The sequence below is a fragment of the Ischnura elegans genome, chromosome 12 (assembly GCF_921293095.1).
Source record: "Ischnura elegans chromosome 12, ioIscEleg1.1, whole genome shotgun sequence".
Classification (NCBI taxonomy): domain Eukaryota; kingdom Metazoa; phylum Arthropoda; class Insecta; order Odonata; family Coenagrionidae; genus Ischnura; species Ischnura elegans.
Window position 1 is genome coordinate 30,721,321 of NC_060257.1, and position 23,460 is coordinate 30,744,780.

Sequence of the window (23,460 nt, forward strand, 5' to 3'; positions counted from 1 at the left end):
CTGAGTTCTGTGCCTCATGCATGCATTGGTAATCTCAGACAATGTAAAACTCCTATTTACTCGTATAGAAACAAGATCCCTTTGACGTCACGTGGAGTGGCATCGCATGGGCAACAATCTGGCCTTTTTCAAATGCGGTTAAAATTGACCATTGCCATTCGTCTAAACTGGGATTTGTAAAACCAAATAATTTGTATATTATGACTACAGTAATGGTGGGTAACGAATCGCAATCAATGCCTTTCGTATTCTTTGATGAATAAAACTACCGTATTGTCATGATAGACTCTTATGTTGGGATGGAACTGGGTATATCTATCTCATCTTGAGAGTTGTGCATACAAAAGGGCAAAGCTTGTTTCAAATGATGCATTCATACAAGCAAAAGATTGATCAGTTATTTCCCTCGTAATTACATGTAACTCAATCAACATGGCATGATCTAATGATTAAATCACGAAACATTCCAAATTATTTTATTATTTAGTTGATGTTAGGCTATTGTAATGTATGTGCCTATTGTTCACAATGGATTTAATGACTACCAATTGAACTGAGATTTATCTGAATTTAGATTGGTCTGCAAGCTCATGAGCAAGCCAACTCAGTTCACCAAGTTCACCTATGGGGGCTGAGAATCTGTAGACTCTTTCCAGAATGTATAGCTTCTCTGCCAAGGATGCCAAAAAAATTGTCAAAACCTCCAAAATCAGCCTCGCATGACCATTGTGGACGATATTGATTAATGTTTGTTGGTATTGACGACCACAAGAAGATTGGTGAGGGTTCGAATTGTTCCTCTTCGTATTGATCTGGTACCTCTAGATCTGCCAGGAAAGCAGGCTGACTTGGCTCATTTATCAGGTCGATGTGGCTAGGCCATTCTGTTTACCATATTAAGCAGTGTCAGTCAGATAAATCTCAGTTCCATTAGTAAACATAGTGAATGTTATTAGAAGTGAAACTAATAGTATAATTATGTTATTAGAAATCAAGTACTAACTGCAAACCTAAGTGAGGTAAATTATTTAGTTTTTCGAATGTGACAAAAATTATTCTTGTCATTGTCAGTGGACGAGTCATTCATGAAAGGTGTGCAGACAGTTGTGACATGGTTGGAGAGAGGAGATTGCAGTAAGAGGAATGCCAACCATTTCTACTCGATGATTCAGTCGACGAATTCTCACGTGAGGAGACTAATGTCGGAGAAGGCATCATATGAGGAAGAGCTGGCTGCAGCCAAGGATCTCATGAAGCAGAGAATGCAAGGGATCCTCATGCAATGTAAGTCAACTTTACCCTTCTCATTGACATTGTAGGATTGGCCAATATTTAATTACTTCGGTGGAGTGAAACTTTTAGCTCGATCATGGTATATACATCTCTTGCTTCGAACAACCTTGTTCTCCAGATGGAATGTGAACTTTTTGGAAGTATTTAATTATTTCAGCCAGTGGCGTAACTACGGGGGGGATGAGGGGATAGACCCCCCTAAAGCCGCAGAGAAATAAAAAAATTATATAAAAATGTTGTCTAGTTTTAACAGATAATAACTACTTGTGCTTAAAGTTAAATTTTAAGTTCCAAAATGATGTAAAACATATTTCCAGGCTAGTCATTTTTCAAAAATTTTCAGATTTCATTTAACAGTTTTCATCCTCAAGGTGTTTTTTATTTTTCTGGGGCTGGTGAAGTCTGGATTGCTTCTGAGAGACTAGGTGTATTTCTTGAAGGAAAGGCAAAATTTATATTCCACCAGATTTTCATGTAATCCTTTTCATGAGGTTTCAGTGGGTATCAAAGGGAATATTAATTATTTTACTTGTTTTGACATGGGCATAAGGTTCATAAGAATTGTGATAGATATTTCATGAAAATGCATCATCCCATTTCAATTCAAAAATCATATTTAAGTTCAAAAAAACCCTATTTTTTATTCTGTGATGCTTAGTATAGCTTATATCTAGAAATTTTATCCTTTGATTGATTTGACTCTAATGCCAGAAAATAATCTTGCCTTATGTTAGGTGTTACAAAAATATTTCAACAAGAATTTACTTGTTATGATTTTGTCAGTATTTGAGCAGCAAATTTATTGCTTGTCAATTGTGTCCCCATCAATTTCAACTGTTTAATTCTTGGCCTTGTTTATGACAAGTATTTTTGTATCTTATTTTATGCAATCCTGATGTTTTCAGTGTAATGATATATTTTCTGCTAAATATAATGAAGTCTGCTTCTTGAGTCTTCATGTTAGTAGAATCAGGATTCAATACACTTATTTAATGAATTCTGTGTCTTCCATAATGCATTCATTAGGATCTTATCATCGAAATGAAATTATTTATCCTAAAACTGAATAATATGTCCTCTTCGGAAATGCATATTCTTCCTACTTCCATTCTTTTACCTTAATTGTACCCTTTTTTATGTACAAGTCACCATCTATGCGTGTAGTTAATGTGTGAAACCAACCCTCTCTATTGCCATTCAAGTTGTTAAATTGAAAAAATCCTTTTTGGATGAGAATTTAAAGTTAATGCAATGATTCTTTAAAGTTCTAGTTTAACCAATTAAAAAGGAAAAATCATTAAAAATTGTAGAAGTGATTGTATTCAAACCTTTATGTTGGATTGGCTTATGAAAGAGGAGGAAAAAGTTTATTTCTGTGAGACTTTGAGCCAATGGTTTTCAATATATTTAAATTTTATCGAAATATCTACTATAAACTCTCTTCTTAGTTTTTAGTAATATGCTATATGTTCCAAGCTGTCAATCAATTAAGGTTATGTTTATCAGGCTGGCCTTAATTTTATTCACAATGGTAAGATACTGGTGCTTAATTGTAATTCTGATGGTCATCTCAGTCGGGCATTCATCATTTTACATAAAGTATGTCAGACAAGAGTCTTTGGGTTTACCCGAACTCCTGTAGGTATGAATTATATGGTGGAAGCACGGTTTGAATTTGTAAAGCATTCTGCAGTCCTGCAGTATGTGAAAGTATCTCAGTCATCCAAATTTGCAGTGTCAATTTGGCCCTATTAAATGCAGTGCTAATTCGGTAAGCCTTATTACCCAGGACATTTATACTTAGGCAAAGGTAACTCAACTGGACAGTTCAAATTGGACTCAGAAATGGCCTTACGGATATCCATAGGTGAGGAATTTTTTGGTGGTGGTGGTGGTATTTTAAGATGCTGTGTGAGCTGGGATCAAGATAAGTTCACGTGAATAATGGAAGCTAAATTTTTATCTCCATATTTTTATTTCTCCTGTATTTTTTTCAATGTACCTAAATTTTCCATAGTCTCAAATTGCTCAGTTACTTTTCGACTTCCTTTTGTGCTTAGGGGATCAGAATTTTTTCTCCAAGACATTTTTTTGCTTTTGAAAATGCCAGCCATGTGCAAATATTTTACCAAAAAAAGCTTTAATCAGTGATGGGTCAGCTTTCATATTTTACTTAGTCTAGTTTTGGTTCTGTAAATTCTATCGATTCTAAAGTTATGGATGTAAAAGAATAATTAAAGTCTAATTAAATCAATAAGCCATGCTCACTAAATAAGTCTACCCTGGGCTAGCTAGCCTGTATTGCTTCTGCAGCCACTTGGAATTACACTAGGCTTCCAGCAAAAAACACATGTGAAGACATGTATTGGGATCATTTATATGAAATTTGGCCTGGGGAACTCAGAACTCCAGCTATCATATAGTCATTGAAGAGCTGTGAGCAGAGGCCTGATTTTACTCGATCGCGTTTAAAATGAGCATGAAAAATTTTCCAAATCCCAGGCCTTAAATTTCCACGAAAGTGATAGATATGTGTTGTCCCTTGTGCTAGTTGGAAAATTATTTGACTTGTAGTCAAAGAATGAAAAACTTATGCTTGAGTTTCCTTAGTAAATGAAATGTAATTATGTATAAACTATCCTTATTCTAATGTTTTTCCATAGTAAATGGCACTATAGCCTAAGCATTATGGGATTAAGATTTCCACATAAGCTCATAGTTTTCAGCTGTTTTAGATTCACCCTTTGAAGTACACTACTCCTGTTCAGAGAAATTTGGAACATTCCTTGGCGTGGATTCGAAAAATAAAATATTCAGTTGACTCATCACTATTATGTTAGGGAGAAAGTATACATTGCTCTTTATTTTATCCATCTATGGTGCATTGATGCATTGCACCTGGTATAGTCTACATTTTCCTTTGAATGTTAAATTATTCTTGATAATACTTTCTGTGGATGTTGTATTCTTGGAAAAAGTACCATCAATGCTTCTGACTCAGAATGTTGTCTGTACTATGGGGTTATAACATCTTTTACTCATCTCATCAATCCGTCTGGCATGTGGCTAGCTACAGCATAGTACATTTAACTGTGAATCTTGATAGCGTACCGTTTTAATTATTTGATACTGTCACATCTTGATGTTCCTTGAGATTGTACATAATGGATGCAGACCCTTGCTAATGTGGTAGCACAGTCACTTTGTTTTATCTCACCTAATGATAACTAGACTAGACATTTTACCCCAGAATTCATTCAGGTGGACTCCCAAGATATGCAGTAACTTAACTCATAATCATTGAGAATCTTTAGCCCTTTAGCCGTAGGAAATTGATTACTTTGATGTTGACTAGAATGATACTTGGAAGAATTTATCTCTAGGTTTAACCATGGGTCTCTTTCTTTGTCCAATTCTACCAAGTTCTCTGCTCTTATTCTTATGAGAGAGGCTGTAATGAGGAAAAAGCTAATTTTATTTTGATCAGGGTTGTTCTGAATATTTACATAAATGCTCTTGTGCCTGTCTTTTCAAGCATGAAGACTTTCTTCTGCTTGCTTTTTGAGCACAAAGTGGCTTCTCTTCTCAATATTAACCCTGAATATTATCTTTTAATAATCATGCATTTAGATGTATTTTCTGTGATATATCCTGAATTTGGATATTCCCAAATGGGATTTTCTCCCTTTCCATAAAATTCTTTCTGAATTGGTGCCTCAGTTACAGAATTATTAATTATTTTTCTGTTTAAATTGTTGTAATTATGTGTCAGACTGGTAATGCTCACATGCAGAACAGGACCTTAGTTCTTAAGAGCTCAGGACCAAATGACTTCGGGATTTTAAAATATCCTTAAGCTTGGGTCCACGTAAGGTGAAATAATTTGGCATAAATGCAGTTTATACGATCATACCCGTAGGAAATATTAGGGAATCATTTACTTAATTGCAACTCCGTAAAATAATTCCTTTGATGAAAGGGAATGAGAAGTTATGAACAAAAAGTATCTTCCCTCATTCGCCCTTTCTTTCATTAGTTAAAAATGAACGAAATTGACAAGAATGGCCAAAAAATAGCTCATCGGGAAGCTCTCATAAAGGATACATTTCGTAAAATACATGCTAACCTTCTCTTCTAATTGTAGATAATTTTATCAATATTGGTTGATTTTGTTAGATAAATGAGAGAGACGAGCAGGGTATTCATGCTTTTTTCCCACGAACCCATTATTATTTCTATGGAAAGGTCTAAAGGCATAAGAGAAAAACAATTGATAAATCAGAATTTTGGCTATAGTAGCTTGCAAGATTTTTCTGTAAAATAAGATTTTCAGTTTTCCTAAAAAGATAAACAATTTTACATGTGTAAATAATACATGACATTAACCTGGACATCATAGTACATATTTTTAATCTCTGTTTAAATTGAATTTTTTTATTAGATTTAGAATTTTTCACCGCTACATAAAACTGATGGTTTCTGGATTTGAGTACTCTGGATTGGGGTCCTGTGCTGTACATGCTGTTGTATGGAATTGAAAGAATATATTTACTCGAAGTTCACTTAATCTGTTTGTTGATGACACCAAAGTATTGGTCTGTTGTCCGCTTTGGATATAGGTTACTGAACTCTCTTTGCATGGTTTATAACTATTGTATATATGAGGTTCCCTATTGAGATGCTGTCTTGATGAGATGAATGTGTCAAGCATTTTACTTCAATTTTTTCTTAGCAATTCCTTTGGGAAACAGTATACCACCCACCTACTCTATAGTGGCACAATTTTTCTATTTTTGGATGGGTAAATATGTCTCCACATTAATGAGTGTAACTTCCTCATGTAAAAGAAATCATATATTTTAAACGCATAAAAAAGCATGTTCTGATTTGCCATTTTTTGTGTAATTATTGCTTCTTTGGGAGGACTGCAGCATGTAGTCTGTCCCAAGTATTTTGATGTCTAGTTTGTTCTTAATGTTAGTCAGGAAATATGTATGTACTCCTTTACGGAGTAATTTTTTTGTTTGCCTGATTGTGGTTCATCGCTTCACCTGATATGTATCACTGCCTTCTCTGTCATTAATCAGCTACTCTTCTTCAATTTTTAAATGCAACTTAGGGCAAGATCTCAAGTATTTATTTCCAACTTTCCTTTTGTAAAAGCTTTTTTTTAATTTGCTTAATTTTTTCTCGTTTTTATATAAATAAATTCCCCTTTCTAATAAAAAGATAGAACTACGTGTTTCTCCAATTTGTCTCTTTTTAATACAATTGCTATAAATTTAATTACATCTTTTTGTATATCTCTCCTTTCTATTTACTTTCAAGGTACTTCTGCAGTTCTCGTGTAATTTTTTACGTTGATCATTACAAACACACCTACAAGCTAGGCTTTCACTCTGTTTGCCATTTCTTAGTTTCATTTTTATCCAGTAACTATAAATGTGTATATATATAACTTGGATGTAAATATGTACGTATTTCAATGCCTATTAGTGGATGTTCTTTTTTTTTGGAATTCATATCCTCGATGATCATAGGGGAATACTTATTATCCGTTTAACTAATTCAATCAACTGCATTATTTTACTTGAATGTTTTCAGTTGAATTTGTGCAATGAATTTTGTTGAACTTGCAGCAGTTTGTGAAATATATTCTTGTCTCTGTGTTGTCAAAAAATCCATTTTAAAGAAGCTTTGCCGGCTTTAATATGCCTTGCCATTTAAGAAACGTGGCTAGTTTTTAACTGGTTTTCTACTGATATATATTTCTGGATAGGCAGCCTTAACCTTGTTATGTCCACTATGAGTAGTGAGGGTTCTCACAGGGTATGTGCAGTTCATAGGAAATTATAAAGTATATTTTTATGAGCATGAAATTTTATCTTTAGGCATAAGTCTTTGATGTATGACATTTTCCATCTTTTTTCATAGAGCATTCGTCAAGGGGTAAATTGCATTTTTCTCTTAAAGCAGGATAACATCTGTGGGCTATAGAGTTTATGTTGCTTGTTTGTCTTGGTACTGAGTGGTCTAGGTAGTGAATGACACTCGTTGAATTTATGAACCTTTGTTTGACTGATTGTAGAAATTGCCATAAAATTGTGTTTTTAGTTCATTAAAAGTCACCCTTTCTTTCAAGCCGTAGTTGTTTTTTTTGGTAAGATTTGATCATTTATGACTCATTTCATACCAGCGTATGAATTTCCATGAGCAAGTTAACACTTAATAGTGTGGAGAAATATGGTAATTCACTTCGGTTCAGTCATTGTATGAATTACAAAAGATGCATCCCTGGAGTGAATATCACTACATTACCCCATATAGATTTTGGGTTCTCATCTTGGCTAATGTGCAGTTTTGTTTAAAATCTCAATACAACAATCTATCACTAAATATATACATAGTAGCTTAGGTCCTCAGAAATTTTTAATGTACCTTTTTGCTGTTTTGTTTTACATTTATGTTTCGAGGGAGAATGTGTTGTGGTATCAACATTGAATTCCCTGGTCTTGAGACAAATTAGTCCTTTGGAAGTCCTTAGGAAATAAAATAAATCATGAAAATTGTATCAGGAAATCAAAGCACATACATACCTCAGTCAGAAATAGTACTCAACTGTTGTTTATTAGCTGCGATATTGGTGTACCTGAACGTAACTTATTCAGGCACTAGTCTGTTGCTCAGTATTCCACCTACTAACCCTCCATGTAAAATAGAGCAACAGCTCAAGCTCTGAAATTATTTTTTAATTTATTTAAAAAAAACACTGGCATTTTACGATTGCTCATGGCTTCTAAACACATATTCAATATAGATATGGAGATCTAAGTGTCTAGATTGGTGAATCTGTTTTAAAACTGCCTCCTGAATTGCAGCCAAATTTTTCACCACTAGTACACTCTTTTATTTTGTATCTAATATTGTGTGTAAAGTTCTGGAAATAGTCTTGGAATAATATGCTATTTTAAAATATTACAGGAGTTGCAAATTTCTTTCTCCATTAGCTGTGTATACCATAAACTGATCATTCAAAAATCTGTGCAAGTCTTTCCTTATGTTAATTAACAGCTCTTCACAAACTTGAGATCAACACCACATCTATAATGTATGTAGATGAGAACCCAAAACCAACATCTTCAGGTAACTGAATTAAATCGCACCTGGTGAAAACAACACACAAATATGGCCAGGAAATGTTTAAAATTTTAGAATACTATGTTCCTCTAAATTTTCATTACTCCGGGAGATGGATTTGTTGTTCTATAAAATTCTGCAATGAATGAGTCAAGGTGAGAATCTAGAAAAAATTTCATCATAATTTTATCTTGAGGTATTTTTGGAAATGTGATAGACTTTCCTATTCCACAAGAAGATGTGTACCGCCTGGTGTACAGTGAAAATAGTGGCTATTAAACCATGTGCTACTTCCAACTCCTTAAGGAAACAAGGGTTTGTGTTGTCTGTTGGTACTAGATCAAACAATGCCTATCTTGCCCTATACAAAGGTCAACTACCTATCCCCTCCAACGGTATCCACTTTTTATTCTTGCTTGGTGGTGAACAAATGTCCTCGCAGATGGAGCTATCATGTTTTGCTGCATTTTTGAGCAGTTTTGAACCTCTTGAGAAACAAAATCTCCAAGTTGTTAGCATCTTGGATATTAAAGTAAACCAGGTGATTCATTTCATCGTCTTGTATTCCATGGTCAAAGATCAGGAAAGTTGTTAGAGATTCTGGTCAGAATGAAACTCTTTAATATCGTTGTTTTGAGCCCTGTTTTTGTTAGGTAACACAGATAAAGGATAGTGATATTAATGCTTATACATTGTTAATATACCTATTATTTGGTATACCTCTTAGTTGGATTAAAAACAGTTTTTTTAGTGGGTTGGTATCCTACTCATTGGGATGCCTAGGGCGAGATGGTACAAAATATAGGTACCTCTTAGCGCTGTGGTGGTCAAGGAGGATCTCCCCATTAAAATCAAAAGGCATGAATCTTTTATGAATAATGCAAAGGAATCTAGTATGGAAATGCTGAAATTAAAAAGAACTTGGCTGAACCTGTCCCAAGATTTTCATTGGTTGCCTGTTCAATTTTTTCCTCATGAGCTTGTAATTCTAGGCCCCTTCAATTTTTCTCTCTGGCATCCTGGTTAAAGGTTTAAAAGTGTCTTGTTCTGTTAGGCTAAATGCAGGAAAATCCATGAAACCAAGTAGCCAATTATGAGAAAGGTTGCCACCATTGTTTTTTTAAATTACAAGATAACTAACTGTTCTGAAACTTCATTTTAAAGACAAATGTGGTGTCTGCAACTAAAAATGTGGTATTTTTCTGCCTAATATATTATCTGGGGGCTCCTTAATAGATTCGCTAGGAAAATTTCCAATTTTAGCTTGTCTAAAGTAAAATAAGTGTATAAAAGTAGTAAGTATGCATTAATACTTGATAGTTCCATATAAAAGAACTACACGATCTGAGGTTCATCTAGGATTGGCATCATGCAGTACAATTTAATGGAGAGACTATTAAATGAACTTGAAGATGTTAATCCTTGATGAAACCTAGGTCATGTAATAAAGTTTCCTATGTAGAACTACTTAGTATCTGTGCACATTATTTTTGTGACCTGTATGACAAGTAAAGTGTCATAAACTGTTTTGCAGCAAAAATTAAACCAGTAAAATTCTTGAAAGGTATTTTTGTTTCCAGTTTGACTGATGATTAAGAAGTTAGTACTTTAAAAATCTAAGAAATGCTCACGAATGCAGCATACACATGGTTAGTATCCTCAGCGTCGATGCTATGAACGTTGACGCAATCTGCGGTGAACTTGAATGCTCCTCATTCACTCTTGGCTCTTGTTGCCACCTTTCGTTCCCCTCTCCCTTCATCTCCCGCTCCCTCTTTTAATCTCTCTCATCGTCCCTTTGTCTGCTCCTCTTTTCCCTTACTTCTCTCTCTCTTTGGCCGTCCCTAACCCCCTGTTACCCCTTCAGTCGGTCAGATAGAGAGGGTGTTTGTCGCTGCCAGTCACCAGAAGGTGTGGGACCATTTCACCAAGGCTCAGCGAAAGAACATTGACATGTGGAGGAAGCAAGCGGCGGTACGTAATTTGCATGGCCAGTCTTTAAAAAAAAATATAAAGAGGAAAAGCAGTTATTTTTTGTTTTCTCTTTAAGTTTTTTTATTTCATCCAACTTTCTTTAATTCTTCCCCATTTAATCCTCACACGTAGTAATTGTAGTCTTCTTTGATTTCATTCTGGAGGGAAGTCATGGAAAGTGAAACAAGACTGGAGATAGGGCCCATGTGGGTATAGATAGATCGATTAAGAATTAGGTGGGGTAATTGTGCTACCTAGGCACTTAGACCTAAGGGTACATTGTGCCAGCCACCGCTCAACCTGTAGAGAACAATATTCTTGCTAAAGGCCAGCATGTCCCCAGTGAGTTTATCTCTAACCTCCATGGGTGCTGTGAAAGATGAGGATGAAGTTTGCCGTGAAAAAATATTTGGCTTAGCCTGGATACAAATACAGATCTCCCGATTGGCAGTCAGCATGTTGCTCATTTTACACAACCAAGCCATCTTCTTAGAAAAAACTTCAGGATGCATTTTACTGAACAAGGTGTTGACATCACAAGTCCACACTGTGGCCACATGGGATGGAGGTTTTGCTTACTAAGCCACTGTTGGAGAAATAAGCCTTACTTTGTCACAAAGCCTTACTTTGCAATGACGAAGTTTAAAGCACTGCATGAAAGAAGTGACTTTATATGCAGTTATGCATTGGGTGCTAAGTTGTATGCATGCATAGGACATTCGCCATGAAAAAATGCATGGCATGTTTTTTCATGGGGAAATTCATCTTTGGTGTACATAACTTTGCACCCGTGAATGTGACTGCATACAAAGTCACTTTTTCGTACTCTGCTTAAAAACTCATCATAATAGCAGGATGTTCATTTAGCCATTTTGTTTCATCTGATCCTCACACCACCTGCCATGGGCCGAGTCCTAATTCTTGTGCAGGTGCAGATGTCTCGCTACATGATTTTTGGGTGTGAACTTCATCTTATTAAGGCTGCTTTCAGACAGGACAACTTTTCGCCGGCCACCTTCCATGGCATGGCACCGAGCTTTCAAATATCCATAGGTCTCTAAGGATGCCTTCAAACAAGTCGAATCATGCTGTGGACTGCCACCATGGTCTCTACGGCACTCATTTCAATCCAGTACAGCGCTGCACTGTCTACGGCATGAAATACACACAATGCTACCATGAGGCCACTCTCAGACGATACGACTATTCGCTGACCGCCGCTCTCGGCACGGGTGGTGAAATTGAGACTGCTTCAGACAAGACGACTATCTGCATTTCACGGTGCCATGCCGTGAACGGCAACCGGCAAAAAGTCATAGCGTCTGAAAGCAGCCTAAGGCTCGTGGTAGTGTTAATCTTGTGAAATAGTTGTTGCAAGGTATCATTATTAAGTTTATTTTGAGTTGTCTTTGATAAAAATAAGACTAAATTTTCCATTGGCTTCATGAAAAATCCCATGCTTAGATTAGTTAAATTATGTACAGAAAAGAAGACCATGCAGATTTAATCAAGACCAAGCTTAAAATTTGGGTAGAAGAAAGGGCCTCGATGATAATTTGTACTGTAATATGACTTAGTGATATATTTCCAAATCTCCTAATAAGACAAGATGTTTTAGGAGACACTCGGTGGTGTTGTAATAAAAAAATTAACCCTGGAGAAGGATCTAGCTCTTGTGTTGTATGATTATGGTAAAGTATTTTGAAATTCTTATAAGATGATTATGTATTGCCATCTTATCTGTTTTATTGTCTGGAAACCTATGCAAACTTGGCCTAGCAAATCTTCCTCTATTTTCACCTTTAATTAGCATTCATTTAGGGTTCCTATCCGTGGCCCTACTCCTGCCATAATGATATTTTACTTTTGAATCGACCTAAGTCTTCCCGTGAGATTTGACTGCGGGACTGTTTTAATAGTAGACCAGTGGTCCACCAATTAGGCCGCCATGCTCTAAACTATTATCTTATCTATGCATATTGAAAATTACTCTAAAATAAAGAGGTTGAGGTAAATGGGTGACTCCATTTGATAGAGGTCACTTTTCAGGGCTCAATTTTTTCCCCATTCAAATTTTATTCATTTGTTCACATGCTAGATGACTATTCAATTTGAAATTCTGTTAGTTGACATCAGAATTTGCTTCAATGATTTACGTATTTCCTTGTGAACTAACAACTTTCAAATTCAATTGATTCTTCATTTATTATTGTCTCTGTGGCCAGCTTTTTGGATAAAAATTGACTTCGATGTTTACTTCTGTATCTTTTCATGTGCCTTCTCTCAGTCAAGTATAACTTTCCATATTCATCCCTGTTTGAACCATTTAACTTGTATGCTTGCATGATGTGTGGTCTTCGAGGCAGATGTTGCGAATCAGTACGCAACATTTGGTAGCACATAACCCAGCCATTAGAAATGCTTAGTTGGTGTGTGTCCAAGTCTTGTCCTTTTTGTGTGCTTTCAAGATAACATTTTAGCTATATCCATAGCTTTGGTAGTTGGCTGAAAATTAGGTAGATGACTTTTGGGATATGTGTTCATTTCTTCAGAGCAAAGAGAGTGATTCTCAATTGGCCCTTGTTAATTCCTTATCCTGATTTAGAGCTGGCAGTTTCTCATTGAGGAGCAGAAAGACCCTGTACAGCAAGACAGAGGAACCCTTAGATGAGCCTCTATGATCTGTGGAAGTTGATTCGTCCTGAGGGGTGGTTGTTCAGAACTATAATAGCGTCACTAACTCATGAGAAGTGTGGGGCAACTTTTGCAATTTTTTCTTTTTCAAGATATGAGAAATGGCTGAATTTGGAAAACTTTTTTTTGTAATAATTTATCTTTCCCAATCATTTACGGAAAGATCATCAAAATTCTCTTAATCAAATAAATCTTAATTGTGATGCTGACCTTCGTTTGAGTAATACGTAGTTGGCGTCTAAGTTAAATCGCATAAAACGTACATGTAAAGAACAGAAAAAAGATTCAAAGGAAAATTACACTTATCAGCCAATCAGATAATACCTAAACTTGTTGACCCTAACCAACAATCAATTTAATTCAGTGTCTGACACGGCCAGATTAACATTCTTTTAAAATGGGAAGATATGTAGGTACTTTCCAAAACCTTGGTGGAAATTAAGTTAATAACATGGTGCAAAGTGGAATTCCTACATATTATCCTCTGGTAAAAGCTCCCAAAAAATGTTTATTTTTGTGCCTCAGTTAAAGTATCACTGCAATGAGCTCAATACTATGGTCAGATTAAGATTCATCACAATGAATTGTTCAGAAATAAATGTTAAGGGGCATTATATCTTTTCTACCTTTCCTTTTGTAAGCTTGTACCATTAAATCAAAGGGTTTAAATACATAGATGCTGAACACCACAGCCTCAGGAATTCACTTGCCACAGATCACCTTTCATGTTGTCCCTTCATCTCTATGGCTAGTGGCTTGCTTTGCTGGTTTACAGTTGGTTGAAGGGTATAAATGCATGAGGGACTTGGGACCTGTATGAGCAGTTGTCCGTGCTAGGGTTTGAGAGAGGGATAGATTTGTTGTGAGGAAATGATTTCATTGGTCTAAGGTAAGGAATCAAAATGAGCAAATATGGGCTACTCCTTTCTTTTGTTCTATCCCTCTCAAACTCTGGTCACTTGTCAAGTCCTTTAAATCAGCATTCTGTGGGCAAAAGCCAGTAAGACCTGCTTTTAATTTTGTCATTTGACTCCAAATACTAAAGAGACTGGACAAGGTGGTGATTGATCCTGAAACTATGATTTTTTTAACTTTTCAGTGGTTAAATGGGAGTGTTAATTGAAGGCTCATTATAGGATTATGAATGTGAAAACTTTCATTGCACAGTGAACATTTCTCGCACTAAATTCACAGTAGTGATGATGCTATCCGTTGAAAGATTGGTGTGCATTACCATTCATGTCAGTTGATACAGAAGGTCTATCTATTGTTATATGTTAAATAATGCTGCATCTTTCCAAATCATTGCCATTGAACTATCATTCAGGGTATTTGGAGAGCAGTTAACAACATAGAATATATGTTACACTCTTTTCATTCCTATTTTTTGTTAGCATCCTCATGGAGATTTGGAAAGAATTGAACCATGAAAATGCAGCTTCACAGTGGCTAATTTACAAAATGATTAAACAAAAAATGGAAATGGTTTCAGAACTATTTAAAAAAATAATATTATATGGAAAACTTGGTTTTTTCCTTGATTGAGCCCACGGAAACCATGAACAAAAACACATTCTTACTCCGGACTTGAGTTCTGAGTACCATAAATTAGGTAAAAATATTGAGATTTATTTTAAGTTGTGAGCCTCTTTCATGATGAGGGGAATGATGTTGTAATTTTCACCACCTTATTTCAGGCTAGTTAGTAGATTGGTTTAAAAAAAATCAGTTCATATGGTAACTGATGAGACATTTTCTTATTACCATCCTTGGAATTCGCTCACTGGCTTTTGCTATTCTGGAAGAATTGTCCATTGAGAATTTTATTTGTGGACGGAGAGAATGCGTCATTCCACGCTACCTACACAAAATTTGAGAATTAGGAATTATTCTCTGGAGATATTTTGCCAAAAAAAGTTTTTTTTTGTCTTCGCATCAGTCACAAGTTTTCCGTTTTGGAGTCTCCTCCATTGTGGGATAATTGGTTAAAAATGGGTAGGCTTTTTTTTGCAATAAAAATAAATGCAACAGTTTTGGGTTGCATAGAACTTACGGTGACTGGAATGGCGAGTTCTTTTCTGGGTCGCAAATGGCGGAAGTGGGTATGGTCTAGTCAAGGGATGATCATCAGCTCCTCGTGTATGTAACAGTCCACCTGACGATGCCTCCATAGCAGGGATTGGTGACCCCATCTGTAAACCACTGCAATGATGAAGTGAGGGAAGAGGTAGGACATTGTTTTCAATGTTTGTATTTGTGAAAAGCTGTAGGTGACATGCTCGAAAGAATTGATACATTCATTTTTGCACAAATATGGCGTTGATGAAAGTATGGTGTACTGTGTATTGGTGATTTAATGTATCATGCTTTCCAGCGAAAAAGAATTTTCATCAAGTACAGGTTTGCATTTAAGGAAAAAAAAGTTAACATCGGTTAAGTTATTGTGAGACTTAATACGGCTGGCTTCCGTTGTCTACTTTTTTTTATCTACCTCTAATAAACATTTATTTACATAGAAAGGCAAAATTATAAAAATGGAGTTAAATATTACTTAAAATTATTAAAAGTGAAATATTTATGTGATAAGTTTTATAAAATCTTCTCTGAAACACCTGTATCCACTACAAAGAATGCCCCTCAAACTTAAAATTTACATATAACTCTTACCATGGCTATGATTTCAATGGGAGTAGGCCTGAATCTTTCTGTTTCAACATAATTTTGCCATTTTTGGTGATGATAATTCTTTTTGGCTGAGATGCTTTGAGCATTGAATCATTGATTGGACATTACAGTTTGGAGTTCTTTTCATGAAATGCATCGTGATGCTCTAGTCAGAAACATTCATCCCTTCAAATTATGTGTGTGTACCTTTTGGTGTGTTTTCAGGTATGACTCAAAATTTAAATTAATTAAGTATATTAGAGAAATGATCATCATCATTATTGAAGTAGGTAATTGCCAAAGGGTTCACTTTAATGTTGTTGACCTACTTCTTAGCTCACTCTTCACTCTTGTGGTCTCCTTTCAAGATGAGGTGACGAATCCCTGTCATTTCGAAGGCTGAAAAATGCACTTACAAGGTATCAGCTCTTGCCATGTACTGCACTTGCCCTAATATAAGGTCAGTCGTTGTTCCTCAAATAGAACCCACGTGATAATGTTTCCAATTGGAGTTCTTCCATTAAATATTGTATCAGATGTAGCGACTGTATTTTGATGAATGTATGTAATGTGAGAGGTAATTGCTGTTGTCATCTCTAATCATTGTAAAGAATGAGTAAATATGGCACTTGCTGATTTACTTTCTCAAAACTAAAAGCTTTTCTGTCAAAATTACTTTTCTGGAGCTATTTATGGTAGTACCAGTTACCGAGGTGTTTAGAATGGGAGATACCTAAGTCGTGGTTTTATTCAAAATGAAGGGGCTTCATATTTAGTTTCATTTTCAAGTAATAAAAAGATTACCTATCTTCATACATCTGAAGACAGTTTCCTGCCCATGTAACTCCATGTCAGTATTTTTTAAAGTGATTCACGCTAATTATTTATGTCAGATAATTCTTTACCATTTAGAATTTCTGATAAGTATATACAAGTAAAGTGTGCCGAGATTTTCTCCCTTTTAAATTATTTGTTTGTGAAGATAAGTTTTGATACATGAGTTAGGATTCCTTGTAACTACTGTATTGCTTTTACATCGTTCATAAAACATGAGTTTTTCAGACCTAGCAATGTTAGAGTACATCAAAACTAGACATCATTAATAAAAAGCTTGAAAAATAAAAAATTATTATTTCTTAAATTTTTAGGTAATGAATAAGTTCCTCCACATCTATTAAGGTCCTTCAACATTTTATATTCATGAAACCTTAAATAGTAATCAATAGTTTGAGGCATCACTTGGTAAAATTGCTTAATTTTAAAAGAAAAATTCTACTAAAAAATAATTTGTAATGAAACTGGTTCTCCAACATTATATATATATATGAGAAATTTTTCAAAGCCTTATACAAATCTACACATCAGTCTCATCAAGCGCAAAGTTACTTTTCCAATTGTTGTCTATTAGAGTCGAATGGCCTAATTATATTCTGGCAGTGCAGTACATGAGAGGGTATCAGACTGGACTGTATATCACCCTTCCTCCCCTCCACGGTTTAGTGAGACTTTCCTCCTGAGTTTACTCGGAGCATATGAAACGAGAGGGGGGTTGGGTATGGGTGAGTGTGCCTTTCATGGAGTTGTTGCAGGTATGACGGGGAAGCAGTAGGGGAAAGCTGGAAGGCCTGTTTGGCTCGAAAGGAAGGTAAGAGAAGTGCAGAGAGGACGATATTGGCTCTGTGGGGAAGACCACACATTGGAGGTTGGTTTGTTATTGGTTCTTTTCTATTACCCTATCTCCTTTCAGCTGCAATGGCAGATGGCAGATTGAATGAAAAAAAAGTATATGCAAAATAATTTTTTGCCCTTAAGTAATTAAAAGAAAATCATTTCATAGGCCCGGAAGAAGAATTATTTGCAATCTTTGATCTACCTATATTTGGTGAGAATTGTATATTTCCAATGTGACTTCGTTTTGCCAAATTCATGTAAAATGCTTACTTATTTCTCCACAGAATTTTTTATTTCACTTAATCACTGCTTTCTTTGTGAGCAGTCGTTGTAAACAGCACCAAGCAGTTAAGTTAGAGATATGTATATGAATTGGAAGTTAATGTCTTAGAATATACTTCAGGTCCTCCATTTGATGCGAGGGATGAAAATTTGTGAGCGATAACATTTTTTTGAAAGCCATATTTTATAGCCCTGTTGGCCTTTCAGTATGATTGCTGTGTAAGTAGGACAAATTAAAATGAAACATTCATTTGCATTACATGCATTGGTGCTTCTACTATGGGCAATAGGTTTATTCTGATTGACATGCTCTCTTTTGTTCACTGTCCTTTTTTTTGAGTTTAGATCAACCAAAGTGTAATAATGCAATTACTTGAGTGGCAAGCTAACCTAGTATTTTAGGCGTTTCGTACAAAATTTTATAATCCCAGAAATTATATGCAATGTTATAGTTATTTACACTCACTTCTACTTACTTCATCTCTCTCTCCTTGGTGAAAATATTTTATTTTATAATTTTGCTCAAATTTGTTTATCAAAACTTTCCCAATGTTAATGTGTCACTCAGCATTGGATTTGAATTGATATGCCTTCAGACTAGGTTTATCTATTACGGAGGAACACAAACGCAATTGATAATTGACCTTTTGGTAAGCATGCTCTTATGTTACTTGTAATAACTCTGTTTAAGTGAAGATGGTCATATATTTTATCTTAAATATGTTTTATATCGTTTTTCTGTTTTCGTTTTTACCTATTTTGCTTTTGAAGTGATTATTTTTTCATGTGCTTGTTTTTGGATTGCTCTGTGTCTGCATACTTAAATTTTTTTAGTTTCTTATCTACTTTTATTTTGGATATAGACATGTGTTCATATTACATACGTAACACTGTTTTCCTATGTTGACAAGTTCCTTACACATTTAGCTGAATGTTTTGTTTTATTTTTTTTTGCCTTGTACAAGATTTGTTCTTTTGAGGTTGACGAACATGCCTTAGTTCTGCCAAAGTGGCATGCAATTTTTTTTGCTGTTTTCCAACCTACTCACTGTTTTGTTTTTGCATTTTTTTTGGTCTGATATGCAGGAGATTAAGAGTATGCAATTGGAAGAAGTTTTGAACGAGCGTGCTGATGAGGAAATGGAAGTATCTGACTCGGATATGGAAGCTGATAGCAGCGGTCCGACTAGGCGGAAGTTCCCTCGAATGGATGAAGATGCTAAGGCCATTGAGAGCCTGAAGGTTAGCAAGATTTTTATGAAGGTTATTGTGCATGCTGATTGCTTTCCAGGGATAAGTTTTCTGGGTGTCTAGATCGTTAATATGCAAAACATATCCAAAACGCCGGGATTAGGCCAGTTCTCCTTGTGTAACCTAAATGACAAAAATCAAACACTCTAAATTCATAAGTTATTAAAGTAAGACATTGCAATATTTCCACTGAGTTTTATTATTACACAACGCATTTCGTCATTACAAACAACATTGTAAAGTGTGAAAGTCTTAAAGAGTTCCTCCTTGTATATCTTGGTGCTTGAAGGGAGGGGATAAGATGGAGGATGGGGTTTGGGTGACGAGAAGTGAGGATATTGAAGGCTGTGGGAGGGAAGGGTCTTTTTTTAGGGTCTAGAAGAGAAACAGGGTGGGGGGGGCTTCGATATTCGATGGCACTAAGTAATCAATTATTTGAACTTCAAATTCACAGCATAGATCATCCGTGATACTCTTCAAAATTAATTGACGTGGTTGGGTCTTAAATGAAGGTTTGCTCATTTAGTTGATTCATTTTTTAATAATATTTTTATGAAAACTTATTGAAATCAAGCATAAAAATATGTGTAATGCTGACTCCACGAGAACAGCACTAATAAAAATGCTTGTACATATATTTTCAAATACACGCAAGATTGACTGTTCATTTTCTCACTCCCCGTTGCATAATGAATGTTATGTTGTACATATTCAATTTTTTTATTAATTGTGAGTACATTAAAAGATTGCAATAAATGCAGTAAAACACTAATAGTATAACCTTCAACAGGCATGTAATAAAAAAAACAAAGTAATTAGGTGCTCCATGCACGCAAATTTGATGTAATCATGGGTGACAGTCATGTCAGGATGTAGGAACTGTGTTGTAGGAGAAAGACTAGTAAAGTGTTCTGCATTTTTTATTTTTATAGTCATTTGTGTTTTAAGTTGATGGAAAAATGCACATTAGTATATAACATTCGATATTCGGGTGAGTCATTTGGAAAAAATTAGGTATTTGAATTAAAAAAAAATGCTTTTCGACCCATCTCTAATATCTATTAATCTTTACTTGTGAATTTACAGGAAGAAAATGATAGCCTGCGCTGCCAGCTGGAAGCGTATAAAAATGAAGTAGATTTGGTGCGCTCTGACTCTATGGCAGAAGTGGCTTTGAGAGATCAGCAGACTCAGCTGTTGAAGCAAACTTTGCAAGGAATGCAGCAGGTAAGATGGTCATTTCTTTTACAATTATCGAAGTTTTTCTGCAGAAGTAAGTGGAGAAACTTTTCTGGGTTCCTATTACAGTTGAGGACCTCAAATCCAGAAAGCTTGGGACCGAAGGGCTTCTGGATTTCTGGTTTTTCTGGATTTCTGGTCTTCATAGTATATTTAGTAAATTACCTAATTAATTTATACATGTGCTTAGGCTCTTGTACTTGATATTTGATATCCTTATGTGTCCCTGACAAGGTTCTTAGCGTATGTCCATAGTATGTTCCTACTCATTCCTTTGCTAAATTCCTACTCATCCCAGAACAAGGCTTGGAGAGTGGTGCCACGAGGTGGCAAGTCAAAACACTACGCAGAGGAGTTTTCAAATGTTCTAGATTCCGGGTTTCTGGATTCCGGATTTGAGGTCCTCAACTGTATTATTTTAATACATTTGCATATGCATAAAAATTTTGAGAATGTATTTTGGTTATTGCATGAATTTTGTTTGGAATAAGTGCGTACTTCTTCTTTCTCTCAACTGTATGCATGAGTATATTGTTGTTAAATAATAGGAACCTTATCATATAGTCTAATTTGGTTTGGTTCGTGTCCTCAACATAAATTCCACCATTCTAAAATTTTCCTAGATTTTCAATGTTTTTCTTCCCTCTCCATTACAAAATGCAGCACCATTGATATTTTTCATGCAATACATTCTCTGAATGCTATTTGAATACTTCATATGTGTAGTTTATGGTGTTTTGCATAGGAAGTTGATTTTTTAAAAGTAGAAATTCAGCCTTTCCATTATTCTTATCGTGATCTTAAAAAGGCTGGTTAAGTATTCTTCTGTATTTATTTTGGTTGTATCCTCATGTCTGCTAGTATTTTCCCTTTTTCTATAAGTTACCTTTTGTATTGATTGCAGCAACTGCTGGAGGCAAAGAGGAAGCAAGCAGAGGATGAGAGAGCATTAAAAGACTTGGAAGCAAGATTGGCGAAGGCAACGTCATCTGGAGGATCTCCGCTGTCGTCATCTGCCGCTTCTTCCTCCACTGATGGGCCAAGTGGCTCAGGCTGTGGGGCAGATGATGGCCTCAGGGTCGCTGATCCATTGACGGAGAGAGATGCAAGACTCATTGGTAAGCAAAAAGAAGTTAAAATGATTTTAATTTTTGGTGGTGAATAATATTCTTGAACTCTTCTTGGGCTCTGCACCAGGTTAATTTGGTCGTATTGGCCAATGTTTCAGTAAAATACTTGTCTTCCATTCTCCAGGCATGTTACTATCTGATTGCCCAAATTCACTCTGAACCGAAATGAACATTTGGCGAGTACAACAATAAGGCTCGGGTGTCATCCGATTGGCTGATGGTCTTGTGAAGTTCTTGATGTATTTTCCTTATGTTTTTTATGTAATTGATAACCGGTTTCCAAATATTGATTGGCTGAAAGCCAGTATCACTTATCAGATCTGCCTCAATCCAAAAAATTTCAATTTCAAAATTTATCGGAAAACCATACCTTATGTAATGGTATAGAACTAATGTAATTTCTATGAATGCAAAGTGTCTCCATGGCTACCGTTTACAAACTAAAAACATTGAATACCTCCCTATCAGGCAGATTTATTTATGCAGAATTACATTCTGTTTCTTAATTTAGGGATTACTGTAGTCTCTCGTTATTACAAAGTTCACGGGACCGAAAAACTGGAGGTTCGTAATAACGAAGTATGTATGAACGTTTCTTTCAGGAATTGTCGAAAAAAAAAACAATATTACAAACGTGATTAAATTGCGCACAAATATATAAAAAAGGGAAAATTCATTTCAGTTTCTCAATAGAAGAATGCGGCATGACGCAATCGAGGGTTGATATCTTCCCGTGTACAGTAAGTCTCGATATACGAACTAGATGTGTTCCGAGACCTTGTTTGTAAGTTGATAAACCTACAGTCCGGCCGCCGAGAGTTGTTCGATGACAGACAAAATGGTTTAGGTCGGGGAAGGGGGCAAGGTTGCCAGGTAAGAAAGGGAAACCCCGATTCACTTGTAACAAAAGGGTTCCATGAGGAAAGGAGCTGGAAGGGACGACGAGCGTGAATGAAGAATCACTTGTTTTAGTGATTCGAAGAAAGGGCTTGTTTTGGTGGATCAGGCTTATTTCGGTGTTCCATATGCATTTGACAATGTTGTATGACTAGGCGAAGGTGTGAGGTGCATTTGGGGGACAGCGATTGGCTGCAAACCGTGCTGGCACAGGGTTTCCACCCCTTCTTTTGTGCTGTCATCAGAGAACTCTCGCTGGCTGGACTGTATGCAAGGAATCAAGGAGTACGGTTATCCTGTAGAATGCAACATTGCATCACAATCGTGCGCTAACTCACGATTGTGACGAACTGATCTAGCTGGGCATGCGACACATGCGGAACCGAAAAAAATAGCTCTCCACGGTAAGGAAGAACAAGCGTAACACTGAACAGTTCCTAAATTCACACCGAATTCAATGATACTTTGTTCAGATTGCGCCCAAAGTAAGAGTTCCTCCACGCCACATTGCGTAGCATTGGCCGAATCGAAAGATGCCAGATTCAAAATTTGAAATTTTTTAATGCTCGTACCTCTGAAAGTTCGTAAATCGAATGTATGTGGGAAGAGGACCAACTGTACGTCCAATTTACGAGCGGTTATGAGTGGGTGACCATGTACACTGAAGAAAGAACCATAATTGATGCTTTTTCTTGACAGTCTTTAGGGATGTGCAAGTAGTACTTTTTGATCTCGAGCTGAGTATGGTAATTTGTGGATCTGGCAATACGTCCCTTAGCATGCTCCGACATTTTCTCATTGTTGCAATCCCCATGTGAATTTTCTATTCTGAATGCTTGACCTCATGTAAAAAGGAAAAATTATCAGAGATGTTGATGGCAATTGTGTCAGAATTAGGAGCTGAATGAAAATTAATGGGTCGTAAACAGTTTCAGAAACACAATAGAAATGAATAACCTCTAGCAATATGTCCATAATTTAATTAATATGTATATCTATTGGAACTACTCCAAACCAAAGGAAGAGACCTAAATGAATGCATTTCCATAATTGTAATTAATATTGTATGCGTTCATGAATCATTTAATATTTGATCCTTTCAAATTCTCATGCAGGAAAAATAATATTTTTTTAAGCCGGCGCCCACATTGACTGCTATGTATACAGCAAGATAGAACTCCCAAGCCGGGGTATAAGAACAAATTATCGACTTTAAAAATGATATTAT

At 35.8% G+C, this 23,460-nt stretch overlaps 2 protein-coding genes across 4 annotated transcripts in view; one reads left to right on the top strand and one right to left on the bottom strand.

The window, feature by feature from the left end:
• LOC124168769 (ecto-NOX disulfide-thiol exchanger 2) overlaps nt 1-23,460 on the top strand; it is a 39,702-nt gene that overhangs the window by 12,850 nt on the left and 3,392 nt on the right. For all 3 annotated transcript variants that reach the window (XM_046547056.1, XM_046547057.1, XM_046547058.1), the window contains 5 exons: nt 1,072-1,284; nt 10,298-10,404; nt 18,802-18,957; nt 20,053-20,193; nt 21,110-21,323. In XM_046547056.1, coding sequence (XP_046403012.1) covers nt 1,072-1,284; nt 10,298-10,404; nt 18,802-18,957; nt 20,053-20,193; nt 21,110-21,323 — 831 coding nt within the window. The remainder of the gene's footprint in view (nt 1-1,071; nt 1,285-10,297; nt 10,405-18,801; nt 18,958-20,052; nt 20,194-21,109; nt 21,324-23,460) is intronic.
• LOC124168770 (equilibrative nucleoside transporter 4) overlaps nt 1-23,460 on the bottom strand; it is a 74,551-nt gene that overhangs the window by 3,573 nt on the left and 47,518 nt on the right. Inside the window, exon 12 of the transcript XR_006866981.1 lies at nt 15,152-15,300. The gene's annotated coding sequence lies outside the window, so the exon portion shown is untranslated. The remainder of the gene's footprint in view (nt 1-15,151; nt 15,301-23,460) is intronic.